This window comes from Larimichthys crocea, chromosome XXIII (genome assembly GCF_000972845.2).
Source record: "Larimichthys crocea isolate SSNF chromosome XXIII, L_crocea_2.0, whole genome shotgun sequence".
NCBI lineage: Eukaryota > Metazoa > Chordata > Actinopteri > Sciaenidae > Larimichthys > Larimichthys crocea.
The window spans coordinates 2,390,374-2,405,896 of record NC_040033.1 but is presented as its reverse complement, the minus strand read 5'-3'; the positions used below and the strand labels follow the sequence as shown (position 1 = coordinate 2,405,896).

Below are 15,523 nucleotides of genomic sequence, written 5' to 3'. Positions count from 1 at the left end.
CTCAGCAGCCCCAGGTGCCCAGCTACCCACCTCAGCGCCCCAGGTGCCTAGCTATCCATCCAAGCAGCCTCAACCTCAGCAGCCCAGGTGGCCAAGCTACCCACCCCTCAGAGCCCCAGGTGCCTAGCTATCCATCCAAGCAGCCTCACCTCAGCAGCCCCGTGCCAGTACCCACCTCAGCAGGCCCAGGTGCCTAGCTATCCATCCAAGCAGCCTCAACCTCAGCAGCCCAGTGCCAGCTACCCACCTCAGCAGCCCCAGGTGCCTAGCTATCCACCAAGCAGCCTCAACCTCAGCGCCCCAGGTGCCTAGCTATCCATCCAAGCCAGCCCTCAACCTCAGCAGCCCCAGGTGCCCAGCTACCCACCTCAGCAGCCCCAGGTGCCTAGCTATCCATCCAAGCAGCCTCAACCTCAGCAGCCCCAGGTGCCTAGCTATCCATCAAGCAGCCTCAACCTCCGCCGCCCCAGGTGCCTAGCTATCCATCCAAGCAGCCTCAACCTCAGCAGCCCCAGGTGCCTAGCTATTCCACCCAAGCAGCCTCAACCTCAGCAGCCCCAGGTGCCCTAGCTAATCCATCCCAAAGCAGCCTCAACCTCAGCAGCCCCCAGGTGCCTAGCTATCCATCCAAGCAGCCTCAACCTCAGCAGCCCCAGGTGCCTAGCTATCCATCCAAGCAGCCTCAACCTCAGCAGCCCCAGGTGCCTAGCTATCCATCCAAGCAGCCTCAACCTCAGCAGCCCCAGGTGCCTAGCTATCCATCCAAGCAGCCTCAACCTCAGCAGCCCCAGGTGCCTAGCTATCCACCCAAGCAGCCACAACCTCAGTGGCCCAGCTACCCACCTCAGCAGCCCCAGGTGCCTAGCTATCCACCTCAGCAGCCCCAGGCGCCCAGTTACCCATCCAAGCAACATCAACCTCAGCAGCCCCAGGCACCCAGCTACCCACCTCAGCAGCCTCAACCTCAGTGGCCCAGCTACCCACCTCAGCAGCCCCAGGTGCCTAGCTACCCACCCCAGCAGCCCCAGGATGTAAGTGATCACACATTGAGTCATCAATTTAACACACTGCTGTTTATGGTAACTGGATATGACCTGTACTTGAAGCAATGAGTTTTCACACTGACTTTTCATTTAATCCTATAGGCACTGCTACACTGAGGACATTCAACTGGAGCATTGTCTTGACTTGAAAAATAAACTTCTATTCTATAATGTCTGGTCTCCTGAGTCTTCTAAACTGTCATCCAGTAGTCAGTTCAAACTGTTCATGCAAAAGGTAGCACGCCTGACTTTACTATCTGTAAAGTCTTCTGGCCATTGTTTGCACCAGGTTGCACACTTGTACTGTCTGCTAGGGTGTAATTAAATTGCTTCAACAGGTCAAGTAGTTCAGGAAAACTTCATTTCTGTTAGGCTGGGGAAAGATGCCCTCTGAATGTATTTACAGTCTCTGCACAAGGATGCAGTGACTCTTTGGGCCAAAAGGAAGCTTATTATTAAACAACATTCCCATTTCAGTGCTTACAATGTAACAAGTTTAAACCAAGATGTACTTCGGTGGTTTAGATATCACTCAACTTTTCAAATAATTGTATTTGTATAGCCCAAAGTAGATTTGCCTCAGGGCTTTACAATCTGTACAGCGAGTGACACCCTCGGTTCAAGTGAGGGAAAAACTTGCCCACAAAACTATTTTGGAGGAGGGAAAAGTGCAAGAGCCACAGAGGAGGGATCCCTCTCCCAAGAACAGATGTCACATGTACAGAACAAATCAACACAAACTTAGTACAATGATAAAATGATTACAGTAGCTGTGGAAAAACTTAGTACAATGATAAAATGATTACAGTAGCTGTGGAACCTTTTTCCAAGAGGGCCATAAAGATGAATATTAACATTTTAGAAATGCTGTCCGCACTTTGGACACCCCTGCTTTACGCTGTAGCAGTACCTCCCGTCCGGTAGAGGGCGCACTACTGAAGAACACGAGCTTTTTATAACAGCCAGCGGAGGGAGGGGCTGGAAAAATTTGATTGGCACTTCAATCCTCCAATAGAATTGCACATGATCGACGTGTCGGCCAATCAGATCATTACATTTAGCTTTCCTGGGGGGCGGGACTATGAGTAGCCGTTGGTCTTTTTAGGGGGTAGCTGTCAAGAGAAACAGTTAAACGTTACATCTGTGTTTAAATATTTAAATTAAACCAGATGAACCGACACGTTTGATATAAACACGCGTTTTTGTGTTCCGCTGAGTTTACTACATTCACATTCCTCCACAGGTAAGACTTAATTCAGCTCTGCTTGGGTTTTTTTGCCAGTGTGCTAAATTGCTAACACGGCGGCGGCGGCGGCTACGGTGTTACGGTTTAACGAGCGACCGTGTTGATTGGTGTCCCGTCAAGCCGAATGCTTGTGTCGTTGTCGTAGTTACGAGAAAACCGCGTATGTCCTCGCTAGTGCCAACGGCTGTCGTAACTACGACAGTCGCCAGTTAACACGGTCGCTCGTTAAACCGTAACACCGTCAGTTAAAACATGTTTTTCGCTGTTTTTAGGTGAAGTCTTGTGCTAAGATGTGTTTGTGTTTGTACCCCTGCTTTGTCCGCTCCGTAGCTCCGTCATCATGGGCGAGGTGGAGCTCTCGTGTCGGGCTTATGTGAAGATGTACCTGCACTCGTGCCTGTTCCCACGGTGCAGCATCAACGGGCTGCTGTTGTCGTCCAGCCCGACAGGCGGCGCCGTGTGCGTGACAGACTGCGTGCCCCTGCTCCACTCCCACCTGCCCCTGGCTCCCATCACTCAGCTGGCCCTCACACAGGTAGGTACACCTGGCACACCTGGTGCATGACCTCACCTGCAAGTTTCCGAAGAGGTCTTGTAGTCCTGGTTGCTCAAACTAGTGTTTATTTCTGCTGTGAAGTTTTAAACATGGGGACTTATGGAGACTGCAGGGTTCCCACGGGTGCTTGAATTCCTTGAAAATGCTTGAATTTCAATTCAGTGTTTTCAAGGTTGTGAAAATGCTTGAATTTTTTGTGATGTCTATTTGTCACTGTTATTGCGCTATGGTAGTTACACAATACACCGCTCACAAGCTGAGAATACAAGCCAATTCACAATTAGTTAAAAATCAAAACAGTCAATCTACCACCATATGAAATAATGCTAATTAGACCCATATTATTATGCCATACAGTGGCACCGCTGCGCTTCCCATCATGGCAAACACAACTAGTAGGCTACCTATTTAAAGGTGCTGGAAAAATGGAAAAACTGGTGCTTGAAGGTGCTTGAAAAGTGCTTGAATTTGTTCATGAAAAAGGTGTGGGAACCCTGAGACTGACTCAAGTTGACGACTGAGGAACTGCAGAGACCAGTGTTCATTTTGTCAGACGAGCCTTTTTCCCTCGACTAAGACGAGACGATACAATGTTTTAAAAACGCTGACGAAAAATGTGGCAAAGTGCGTTTTTGTTGACGAATAAAAACGAGACGAAAATGTTCGTTCGTTCGTCTTTTCCTGCTTATCCATTGCCGGGTCGAGGGGGCAGCAGCTTCAGCACGGAAGCCCAGACTTCCCTCTCCCCGGCCACTTCGTCCAGCTCTTCCCAAGGCGTTCCTAGGCCAGCCGAGAGACATAGTCCCTCCAGCGTGTCCTGGGTCTTCCCCGAGGCTGCCTCCCCGACGTCCAGGAGGCATCCTCACGAGATGCCCGAGCCACCTCAAGGAGCAGCGGTTCTACTCTGAGCTCCTCGCGGATGGCCGAGCCTCTCACCCTATCTCTAAGGGAGAGCCCAGCCGCCCTGCGAAGGAAGCTCATTTCGGCCGCTTGTATTCACGATCTCATTCTTTCAGTCGCTACCCAAAGCTCGTGACCACAGGTGAGGGTAGGAACGTAGATCGGCTGGTAAACCTGCTTCACCACGACGGACCGGTGCAGAGTCCGCATCACTGCACCAACCGCCGGTTAATTTTCCGCTCCATCCTTCCCCCACTCGTGAACAAGACCCCAAGATACTTCAAATCAAATCAAATCAATTTTATTTGTATAGCCCAAAGTCACAAAGTACATTTGAACTCCTCCACTTGAGGCAGGATCTCATCCCCGACCCGGAGGCTGCACTCCACCTCGAAAATGTCGTGCAAGAAATAAAAAAACTAACAAAAACAAAAGCAACATCCAGTCCTGCTGTCATGTGTTTGTGCCAGCACTTCTTTTACTGTAGCAACGTCACGGCCACATGTTTGAATCCTCTGGCTGCTCTCGCACCTGTGGCTTGAAAACAAACAGCACGCAGGAGAAACACGGCGTACGGACAGCGCAGTCATGCTCGGAAGGAAAAAGAGACTGGACGTGTGATCCCATTTCCAATATTTAGAAGCAGAGAAAAAGTCACAACGATGAACAAAAAAAACATTCCTGAAATAAATAGAGATTAAAATGTTTTGACTGAAATTTTGAGACTTCTAGTCGACTAAAATATGACGAACAAAAATGAAAGACTAAAAGTGACTCAGACTACATTGAGAAATGTGTGACAACATTGACACTGGCCCCTGAAGCTTTGCAGTGTTTATAACCAGCCTCAAACTCTGGCTAAAGTCAACACGAGAGTGTTATGAATTCATTTATTATTTCGTATCAATGGACTTTTATGTGCTGTTGCTGTTTCGTGTGATGCTTTAATGCTGTGGTTGTTCTTAGTCTCCCTGCCCTGAGTCAACAGACGCAAATCAGCTGTTAGATAACTCTGTTTTTAATTGGGCGGTCCCCGTGTAAACAAATCAGCTTTATCAGGTATATCTGAAATGTTGTGTTTCCTCTTACAAGTAGCTGGAGATCACACGTATCTTTCTGGAAATTATGTGGATGCACGTGCGATGTTGGCGCGTCTTCTTCAAAATATACTTGATGAAACAGAACCAAGCCTGGGCTTGTACACACAGGGGAGTGAACCGCTGATATTAGACATGTCTCAATGAAAAACCACCAACACGCTGTCTCAGTTTAGGTCAACTGACCAATAATCCAGCTCTCGGCTCTCACTTATATTTCAGCCTGAAGACTTCTGTTCCCAGCATGAAATCCGTACTGCTGCTGGAACAGACTCAGATTTGCATTTCATTTAAATGATGCTGACAGTGACTGCTCTCTCGTTTCAGGTGGACGTGTGGTGTTCACAGACTCAGCAGAGGATAGTGGGATACTATCAAGCCAACGCTTGTGTTTCAGATAGCAGGTGAGTTTCCTGACGTCTCTCCAAAACGAGTGTTTACATATCACACGACACGTCACACACGCTTTCATCTGTTCTCATCTTTTTTTCAAACTCCACAGCCCGACGCCGTGCGCGCTGAAGATCGCCGATAAGATTTCTGAGCAGTTCGACAACGCGGTTTTGTTAATGGTGAGAAGAACCGACGTGTGATTCCTGTTGGTTTCAGTGAGAAAGCAAAAATAACCAACTCATTGAAAACGTGTTTGTCTCTTTTGCTTCTCAGCTCGACGGCAGTAAAATGTCTCCAGACTATCGAGTTCCTCCCATCGTGATGTACGAGCGCAAAGATTCCAGATGGATGCTCAAAGACAAACACACGTAAGTGACGAGTCCGGAGTTCAGTCGCTCCAAATCTCAGTTTTTTCCCCCCGAACGACGTAGAGTCTGAATGGTTTGATGGTTTAGGCCAGGAGGAATCCTCGTCGTTGAGAAAGCAGCACTCTGTTGACTTCGTTTCCGACGATATTCTTCAGGAATGTAGCACGACACTAAAGTGAAAGCAGCGCTGTGTCCGTCCCTACATTTATTCAATAATCGGGACTTCAGCATCGATCAAAATAAACCAATTTTTGCCGCAATCGTGCAGCCAGAGTTTGAGTTTCCCCAACTCAAGTCCTCTTTCATGTCACACACATAAAGACAGACGGCATGTGTTACTGTTACAAACACTGACGCATGTTTTCTGTTGAGCTCTGACTCATCGTCACGTCGCACCAGTGAGCGTTCAGCATCGCAAAAGTATATTACAGTGTCTTTCTGTTTCCGTTCACCTGGTTTTAATTTGTAGCACCAGACAAAGAGTTGCGATATTTTATTTTTTTTCCAAAGTTTGCTACACGAATCATCGAGTCATCACAAACGCCGCCGCCTGCTGACTCGTTCTTTTCTTTTTCAGGATAATGCTGCGACACTGGGAGGAGACTCAGGCGATAGCCAGTCAGATGCTGGAGTCCGGCGACCACGCGCTATTGGTGGATTTTGACAGCCACTTGGACGACATAACAAAGGACTGGACCAATCAGAAACTGAACACCAAGATAGCGGAGCTCGCCTCGCCGGCCAACGGCAGCATGTAGTCACCGGAGTCCAGATTTATTTATGTTCTCACTCCAACGCCACCGCCGCCGTGTACTAATGTGATTTTTACAACCCGACACAGAGTTTAGGAATACATTTAATGCATTTTCTGACAGGAACATAACATAGAACATGCATAAATAACAAAATATTTACAGTTCGGTAGATCTTCCACCGTCCCCTCACCCCCCTCTGAATGTGCCTTGTGGTTCAGCCCAACAAGCCGTTGATTTAAATGGAAAATTAAAACCTTAAAAACACATTTCAACACTATTACAAAGCACCTGTGCTATTTCCAGTCCCTTGTTATTCCTATGTTCATTACAAGCTCCAGACGGGGTGGACAAAATAACAGAAACGCAGTACAATACAAAAGTCCTGCAGTAAACACAAACGTCAAAGCTCAAAATGTTCGGCGTCCGTCACACCTTCAGCTGGATTAAGGTGGCAGTCTGTGTTTAGTGTAGTTAACTTTGGACTACGTGGTACTCACAAGTGTTTTTACAGCGTTTAGCAGCACCAGAAAGTCAGGCAGCAGCTCTTTGTCTCTGCCTTTAAAAACCTCTGTTAACTCTTATGTAGCTGCCTTTTTGTACGTTACAGTACTGTGTTCCCTGCCTGAACTGCCGGTGCGTTTGTGTTGAGGAACACCATCAGACAGACGCAAAACTACCACCTTAAAAAAAGCCTCAGAGCCTCGACGGACGCCGGATATTCTGATCCTCGGCAGACTGAGTTTACTGTGAGCTTTTCGTATTGAAATGTTTTGTACTTAGATGAAAACACTAACACGAAGTCTGTCTGAGCTCCTGTTGATTCATTTCTGTCTCACATGATAACAGCGGAGGAGCAGAAGGTTGTATTTCCCTCTCAAAGGTCCAGTGTGTTGGATTTTGGGCGGCTCTATTTACAGAATATGAAATAAAGTTTGAATAACTGTGTTATATATTTTTTTGCGATCATTCTTGGAACAGGAAGGTGAGCAGAGGAGGAAACACAGCGACATGCCACTAAATGCTACACACTGGTCCGACTGATTGATTAATTGATTGAGTCTCGTCAAAACTTTTTAATTGATCCCAAGACGACATCAACGTACAATTGTAAATGTCTCTGTGTCTAACATGAACAATAACAAAGTCTGATGAACAACAGATACATCTTTGCTCATTATCGCAGCTTCAAGGTCAACGACGCACTTTAAAAGACGACAAGCCCCGTCCCATTTTCGCTCTATTATCCAATCACAGTTCGGGACGAGGCGTTCTGGACTGTGATTGGAGCACAGAGCAGAAAGAGGCGGGACTTATGATGGGTCAATTATCATAATTTGTTGCAGAGCAGTGTTTCCCAACCTGTTCAGCACGTGACCCCGTCATTCGAACGCCTCTTAAATCTATAAAACTCTATAATAATTAATTATTCAGAAGAAAGGAAGCAATGATTGGTTAACCTCGGTTCACTTTTTGTAACTTGCGACCCTTCCTGGGACCTCGACCTACAGCTTGGGAAACACAACAGACGTAAAGCTTAGTTAATATAATTTTAGCCAACAAAGAAAGACGACCAGAGCTGCAACTACTGATTATTTTTCTGAATCCTTAAGAGTTTTATATCTTTTTAAAAAAAAACAAAGACAAAGAAAAGCTGGAAGCAGAGAAACGACGTCCCGTCGAACGGATGGCAGCTCCAAGAACGACTTCTCGGAGTTGGTTTACGTGTAGTGCTTCAAGTACACCAACTGATCTCTACGATCCCAAAAGGCTCAGTGTTCGTTTTCAGAACGAAACTCTAACGTTTAACTTTGAGAAGTGCTTTAAGATTTATCGAGCGCTATCCGGCTGAGCGATATGAAGAAATATGATTATCACACAAATCAGAGGCTCTTATTTTGAAAAAAAAAACAAAACTCTTTAGTTGATGCTCTGACGGTGAAACGACATATCGCTCAGCCCTGTGTGCTCTTATTTTGTAAAGGAGTGGGGATGTCTCTTATTTTGTAATCAAACCCCTCCTCCTTCACGTTGGACAAAGTGCTCAGGTGGACCCGCAGGTGATCGTCTCGGACGTCGGCGAGGGCACGGTGACCAGGTTTAGAGTTATTTCCCCGAGCGGAGACTGACTGGCCAGAGACTGGAGGATGTGGATGGAGTCGAAGATGGACTGAGTGTTCTGGACCTGCTGCTCCGCCCACGGTAAAGTGATCTGCAGGGGCGTCAAAGTTCAGAGTCGGTGTCAACATTAAACCTTCAAACAACGAACATGAACTTTGGTCTAAATTGAAAAAAGCTTCGCTCACCTGAACGATGATGAGTTTTCTGGACGGGTCCTCGGAGTTGCTCAGCTCCTCTCCGAAGCACAGCGTGATGCCGCACTGAGGAGGCTCGCCGCCGTTTGAACGGAAGTGGTCCAGCTCTGATCGCGAGGAAGGAAAAGCGAGCGATGAAAATGTGACGTTCACGGGCCGAGAGTCTGATTAGTTTTCGATTCATCTCTAAATTGTGGCAGACAAGGTCCTTGTTTTCATGTTGAATGGCTCAAAATCCAAAATATATTTAGTTTGTGATCAAATATGATGAATAAAATCAGAAAAATCTGAGAATATTTGACCTTTCTTACTTGGAAAAATGACTTTTACTCATTAAAATCATTGCAAATGAATCTTTTGTCGATGGACTGATGGATTAAATCAATCATGAGTCCATCAAAGATTGTCCAGTGTGTGCTGCTGTTTACTTTTATCTAGGTTGTGACTTCAGCTCGTGTCCTCGGATCAAACTCACGTTGTTTGAAGGCGTCTTTACTGAAGAGCAGCACCGGGGCCGTGTTCCTCTCCATCTTGTGCAGCCCCGGTTCGGTCGTGTGCGGGCCCGTCCAGAACACCCGCCCTTGGCAGAACCGTTTGCCGTAGACCCCCTGCGGCGTGGAGGTCAGCACCACCCCTTTATCCATGAAGGGCAGCAGGGTGAACAGGGCCTGCAGCTCGCCGCCGGTCTGCAGCGTGGAGGGCGGCTCGGGCAGCGGGATGCGTGGAAACCTGTTCTTCAGGATGGCCGGAGTCGGCGGGGCGGGAGAGGAAGGCAGGTACGTTATCCGGACGTCGGTGCCTTGGATTTCACGTCTGAGGACCTCCTGACCTAAATAATGAACCACCACGCAGAAGGAGTCCTGGACTGGAGAGACGGAGACACAGAGGACTGAACTTTCAAAATAAAAGCTAATTTAGTTTAATCAAATAATCTGGTTTGTTGACAGGAAATTACAAAACAAGATCATCATTTTCTCACATTTTTATGGACCAAACATTAATTAAAAAATGATCAGCAGATTAATCGATAGTGAAAATCGAGTCGTGGACAGTTTCTTACCTCCTGTCTGAGCGGGGACGCTCTCCTCGATCCGCACGTCCAACGTGATCTCATCGACCACTACAGAGAGAAATAAGAAGTGACACATCAGCTGATGGTCTGGGGATGATGTCATTGGTTCAATTAAGGTGTCAGTCAGCTCTTTCTGTTCGTTTTGTTCATTTCTCCCAGACGAGAAGTCGGTTACAGTCAGGAGCTTAGAGAAATCCAACATATCAGAGCAGTTAAACTCACCTTCTGTCTGCATGGAGGAGATGTGTTGAGTCAGCTCTTCAGTCAGGACGGGGTTTTCGATCCGCTGCAGAGCCTCTTCGACAAACTGATGGATAGAAAAAACTTTAAACTCAAAATCAGGTTAAGAAATAAAGATAATCCTCGCAGGATGAAGCCTCCTGACTTTGAGGAGCATCTCACTTTTCGTTTAGCACCACCAACAAGTCACTTTTTTTAGATACACAACACAATAAGAACACAACAACGGCACCTGACAGCGATTCAGAGCAACAAAAATGACAAAACGTTCTTCAAAAACAAAGCGAAGGACCTGATTTACATTCATCTTCTTGTCTTTCTGACTGCGATAACACTCATTTAAAAGTAAGTCCTGAAGATCCAGACTCTTGTTTTGAAATAAATACTAACACGCAATGAGACAAAACATTCGCCGTGTCTCAAATCCAGGAGTATAAAGTGATGTTGGTTAATATGTAGTATACATATGTGGCATTAGTATGCAGGTGGAAGAAGTACAAACAGCAAAATGTACAACTGAAGTTATAATACTGGAGTATTTTTGACACATGATCAAATTTATGATATCGAATTTGATCAAACTGATGATGTTTTTTCTTTATAAAGTCTTCACCTGTGAAGTTACAGGTAACCTCAGCTGTCAGATTAATGCCATGTATAGAGTTTAACATTTAAAGATGCAGCGTGTCAGATTTAGACGGCTCTGTAATATAAACTGTGTTTCTACAGAAGCCCACAGCGGACAAACTAGACGCTTACACTGCTAGAAAACACTAAATCATACACACTGCTCCTTTAAAGGTCCCACTGTCGATATAAAAGGGTAATAAACAAAAATATATTTTCAGGTGATTAAACATGCATGAAAACATAGTTATGAATATTATATTCCATGCCCCAAATCTGACGCACTGCACCTTTAAGTACTCGAGTAAACATGTACTTAGTTACGCCCTCAAATCTGATGCACAGCTGCTGTTTTAGGACGAATCAGAAAAACTCACCAGCTGCGACGTGGCCGCCTCCGTCTTTATCTGCTTCACCTTACTGCCGTCGTCGCTGTCCGATTCGCTGCTGCTGCTGCTCCTCCTCCTCCTTTTCGACCTCTTGGGGGCTTTTATTTTGTTGAACTTCTTCTCAGGGACTACCACGCCTGAAAAACATCCGATCAGTCCGTCAGTGCATAATCTGCAGACCCCCTGTGTGTCACGCCGTTACAGCAAAGCACATGTGCATGTCCCGGCTGCTGGGTTGACGTTGGCTCACATTTTTGGCCTCCAGTTTCCTCTCACAGCCCTGCTGACTCAAAAACAGGACGGTGTAACTCCATCCAACGCTGAAAACACTAAAGCAGCTGCACCGTGTACAGTAAAGGCTGGGTTATTTGTACAGCAGCTTCGAAACACAAAAGAAATGCAAAATTCATTGTGTGGGCACCGAGATCACAGCAGGGAGGAGTTAAAGTCCAGGAATAGATAGAAGAATCCAGGAACGCCCCTCTGACGTTTAAAGCAGAGGAGAAGAAGAAGACGACAGAAAAAAAGGCAAAAACTGTAGAGTGATAACGTGACAAGAAAAAGAAGAAGAGAGAAGTGGGCGTGTGGAAAACACAGCGGTGCTCCGTACAGAAACAGACGAGCGCTGACAGGAAGCGTCATTGCACCACAGAACGTCACGTTGTGTAAGATTTTAATCGTTGCTGATGTTTCCACACAAACAGGGCGTGAGAGTCTGTGAAGTCAAATCTACCATCTGACCCACTGAGTGTTTTTTTTAGTCTTTGAACAATCACAACTTCACACAGCGGAAAAAAGCGACGACTTCAACCAACACACGAACCAAGAAAAGCTGATAATGAATCAACAATTCTCTGCAGGTTTTCAGTGATAAACGAAGAGTTTTGTTAAAACAAAACATGACTGAGACTGAGGTTTGATACGTTCAGATAAATGAGATTGTTTTATTGCTGAATGTTGCAGCTTTTGTTGCATTTTAGGGACATTTGATGAAGTATTTCCCTACATAAATCCATGAGTATTTGAGATTTGAATACTTACAACTCATGTACGATGTCCTCTGTGACTGTCCCAACTATAACATATGATATATTAGATTACTGTGGCTCATGCATTCATGTAAAAGCAGATTTTTATTGCTAATTCAGCTCATTTCACACCTGATTATTATTTTCCCTCTGCATTCACCTCCTCATTATTTCCTCCATGAAGTAGTAGAAGTAGAAGACACAGTACTCGAGTATTTTTTGAGTTATTTGTTTATGATCAAAGGTTTTAGATGTTTTTGTTGGTTTTATTTTGAAATGTGCTCCATGAAGAACTTCTCTGTCTGTCTGCAGGTTGTTTGCATACTTTGTTTCATTCAAAAATATCAAGATATTCAGTTTACGTCGATTTAAAAGCTAGAAAAGTTTTTGTTTGCAGGTTGAATAACAGTTACGGCTGGCTCTGATGTGTGTGCGGCGTTTAAACTTGCTGTGTGAGAGGCTCACCCTGCTCGCTGATGGGCACCAGGCGGTAGACCTTGTACGGCTCCGAGATGTCCAGCTGGGCTCGATCCATCACCTCGTCAAACTCCGGACTCTTGTTGAGGGCGCAGCGCAGACGGGTCTTCCAGGACGCCGGGTTGTCCTGATCCCCGTCCGTCAGCTTCCCTTTGAACTCGGCCCACGCCTGCAGACAGAGACAGAAACAGAGAGCTCGAGGTTTGTTTTGTTTTGTGATCGCCACATGAACTCTGAATCCAGAAACACATCTTGAACCTTGAAGATGGCGGCGTCCTCGTCTTTCCGGAAGTCCTGTTTGCCGGCGTGTTTCCACGGGATGCGGAACATGGTCTTGGCGTCGTCGTCCCACACCAGGCCCGGATATTTCCCACTGCTGACCTGCAACAGACACACTGTGATGTCATTTTCCCACTCGGCAGCAGAGTCAAAGGTCACATTTTGAAATCCTCCCTGCTGCTGATAAACGTATCACGATGTTTCAGTCCGTCTGCTGCGCATCGATGATCCCACAGAGAAAATAAACGACGACTGAACTCCATGTGTGTCATTTCATAGTTTTTAAGTCCATGTTATGGGAATTTAACCCTTGAATAAGGAGGACTGGATTCAAAGTATCAAAGTTTATGCTGGATTTATTATTCTTGTACAAGAAGAAGCGTTTAACAGTGCAACACACAAAAAGGAGGGTCAGAGAAAAGGCTCCTCGAGGAGCTCTAACAGTTGGTTCTTATACATTTTTTAAATGGGCTGTCTCAGACACCTCCCCACATACAGATAATATCATAACGTCTGTTTTTGGTTTTCTGCTCAGTAATGATTCATATTGAAATGGTACTCCCCTAACCTGTCTCTCCTGTCCTTGTACTGTTGATTCATAATTATTTCTCCCTCAGTAAACACAGGCCTAATAAAGGGAAGTGCACGAGACATGATACACACACACTATATGAATTAAAACACCTGAACCTCAGTACAATCCTCATTTTTATAACAGTCTATGAAGAAAGTAACAAAAATAAAGGTGTGTCCAAACTTTTGACTGCGCTGTGTGTTAATGTGGACGTCCTATCAAACATGTAACAAAAACACAAAATCAGAGAGTTAATTATCGACTTTTCTCTGTTATAAATGTTAACGAACTGTCACTTTTTGCTCTGTGAAGTTGTGATCGTTCATTTTTCCACCGTTTTTTAATGTTCAACTGACAAAAAAATTACAAATTTCTTCAGTGTTTGGGCTGAAAAACGAGCAGCAGGGAGGATTAAAGATGTAACGTGAAGTTTAGTTTATTAAAAAAAACGATTCAGCTGAAGTTGAAACATCCAATATTTGTAAATAAATAACAATAAAATAATCTAATCCAGCTAATTTAACTGGATTTCAATGAGACAAACCTCAATATCTGAAACATATCTTGTTTTTAATCACAGTTTGCTCGTTAATTTAAGTCAAAAATAAACTTTAAATGACTGATTTCCTTCATTTATCACTAAAACTTACAGAGAAATGTTCATTTAAGCAGAATTAGAACATTAATTATCGACTTTTCCTGGTTATAAATGTTAATAAACAAACTGTTGGACGTTTGAAGTCGTCACTTTCTGCTTTTTTAAAGTTGTGATTGTTCATTTTTCCATCATTTTTTATATTTAAATGATGAAAAACACAAAATAATAATGACTTATTTCTTCAGTGTCTGGGATGAAAAACGAGTTTGACAACTGCTGAGTTTATTAAAAACGATTCAGCTGAAGTTGAAACATCCAATATTTGTAAATAAATAAGAATGAAATAATCTAATCCAGCTAATTTAACTGGATTTCAATGAGACAAACCTCAATATCTGAAACATATTTAGTTTTTAGTCAGTTTGCTCGTAATTTAAGTCAAAAAGAGACTTTAAATAACTGATTTCCTTCATTTATCACTAAAACTTGCAGAGAAATGTTCATTTAAACAGAATTAGAGCGTTAATTATCGACTTTTCTTGGTTACAAATGTTAATAAACAAACTGTTGGACGTTTGAAGTTGTCACTTTCTGCTTTTTTAAAGTTGTGATTGTTCATTTTTCTATAATTTAAATGATGAAAAACAAAAAGAATGACTAATTTCTTCAGTGTTTGGGATTAAAAACGACTCTTTGAGCTTTTAGAGGTAGCTGTACTCTCTTGAGTACTTTTATTTTGAATACTCTGAGTACATTTTCCAGATCATGTACTTTTTTTTTTTTATGTGACACTCACAATGCAGGATGGTATTTGTATTTTTGGATACTTCCTCCATCACTGATGAACAGTTTGTTTGTTTAATCTCTCTCTCTCTCTCCCTTTCCTTCTCCCCTCCCTCCTCACACACACACACACACACACACACACACACACACACACACACACCCACAAACACAACCACCTGTTCGACGATCCAGGAGCGCGTCTGCGTGTGGAGCGCGTTCTGCCTGCTGCCATGACTTGTTGTTGTTGTTTTTATTAGAGAAAACTAGAAAAAACAAACACAAACACAGCAAATAAACATCCGGCATGAAGATGCAGCATGTCACAACACGTCTCCTCTCTAACAGCAGCAACCATAAACACCCAAAAACAGAGGAATATCAGAAAAAAAAAATGTTCAGAGGTGTTAAAGTCGCTGTTGTGTTGTGTGTGTGTGTGTGTGTGTGTGTGTGTGTGTGTGTGTGTGTGTGGTTCAAGCTTCAGTCCAGACATTAAACAAACAAACACACTGTATTTATTTATATAAATATATAAAATCCCATTTCTAAATTTAAACGCGCAGATCTGCTCTCACCTGGTGTCTTGATATTTATAGCAGAGCCGATGTCAAATTAAGGAAGTGGAGTTGAGTTTCGTTTACCGTGCCGTGCCGTGCCGTGCTGCAGACTGTCCCTGCTCCCTCTGCTCTCTCTGCGGGCTCTGAGCTCTGAGCTCCGGACTCTGCTGCCTCTCAGCAGACGCTCCTTTTCCCAGAAATCACGTGACTTATGAGAAAAGCGCTGTGT

At 44.5% G+C, this 15,523-nt stretch overlaps 3 protein-coding genes across 3 annotated transcripts in view; 2 read left to right on the top strand and 1 right to left on the bottom strand.

The window, feature by feature from the left end:
- Positions 1 to 1,218, top strand: part of LOC109137098 (proline-rich extensin-like protein EPR1) — a 28,207-nt gene extending 26,989 nt beyond the window's left edge. The window contains exons 6-9 of the mRNA XM_027274295.1: positions 338 to 426; positions 471 to 515; positions 612 to 1,031; positions 1,146 to 1,218. Coding sequence (XP_027130096.1) covers positions 338 to 426; positions 471 to 515; positions 612 to 1,031; positions 1,146 to 1,160 — 569 coding nt within the window. The 3' untranslated portion in view covers positions 1,161 to 1,218. The remainder of the gene's footprint in view (positions 1 to 337; positions 427 to 470; positions 516 to 611; positions 1,032 to 1,145) is intronic.
- An 886-nt stretch (positions 1,219 to 2,104) lies between these two features.
- On the top strand, positions 2,105 to 7,306 carry emc9 (ER membrane protein complex subunit 9). The gene is made up of 6 exons (XM_019254508.2): positions 2,105 to 2,286; positions 2,622 to 2,824; positions 5,170 to 5,246; positions 5,345 to 5,414; positions 5,509 to 5,603; positions 6,181 to 7,306. The coding sequence occupies exons 2-6, from the start codon at positions 2,630 to 2,632 to the stop codon at positions 6,359 to 6,361; spliced, it is 618 nt and encodes a 205-aa protein (XP_019110053.1). The 5' UTR covers positions 2,105 to 2,286; positions 2,622 to 2,629; the 3' UTR covers positions 6,362 to 7,306.
- Positions 7,307 to 7,572: 266 nt separating this feature from the next.
- On the bottom strand, positions 7,573 to 14,972 carry irf9 (interferon regulatory factor 9). Its single transcript, XM_027274206.1, is given in 10 exon segments — positions 7,573 to 8,567; positions 8,662 to 8,777; positions 9,146 to 9,535; positions 9,731 to 9,790; positions 9,965 to 10,049; positions 10,987 to 11,135; positions 12,492 to 12,672; positions 12,762 to 12,884; positions 14,917 to 14,939; positions 14,942 to 14,972. Coding segments are annotated over 10 exon segments (1,326 nt in total). The 3' UTR covers positions 7,573 to 8,399.
- Positions 14,973 to 15,523: the final 551 nt, after the last annotated feature.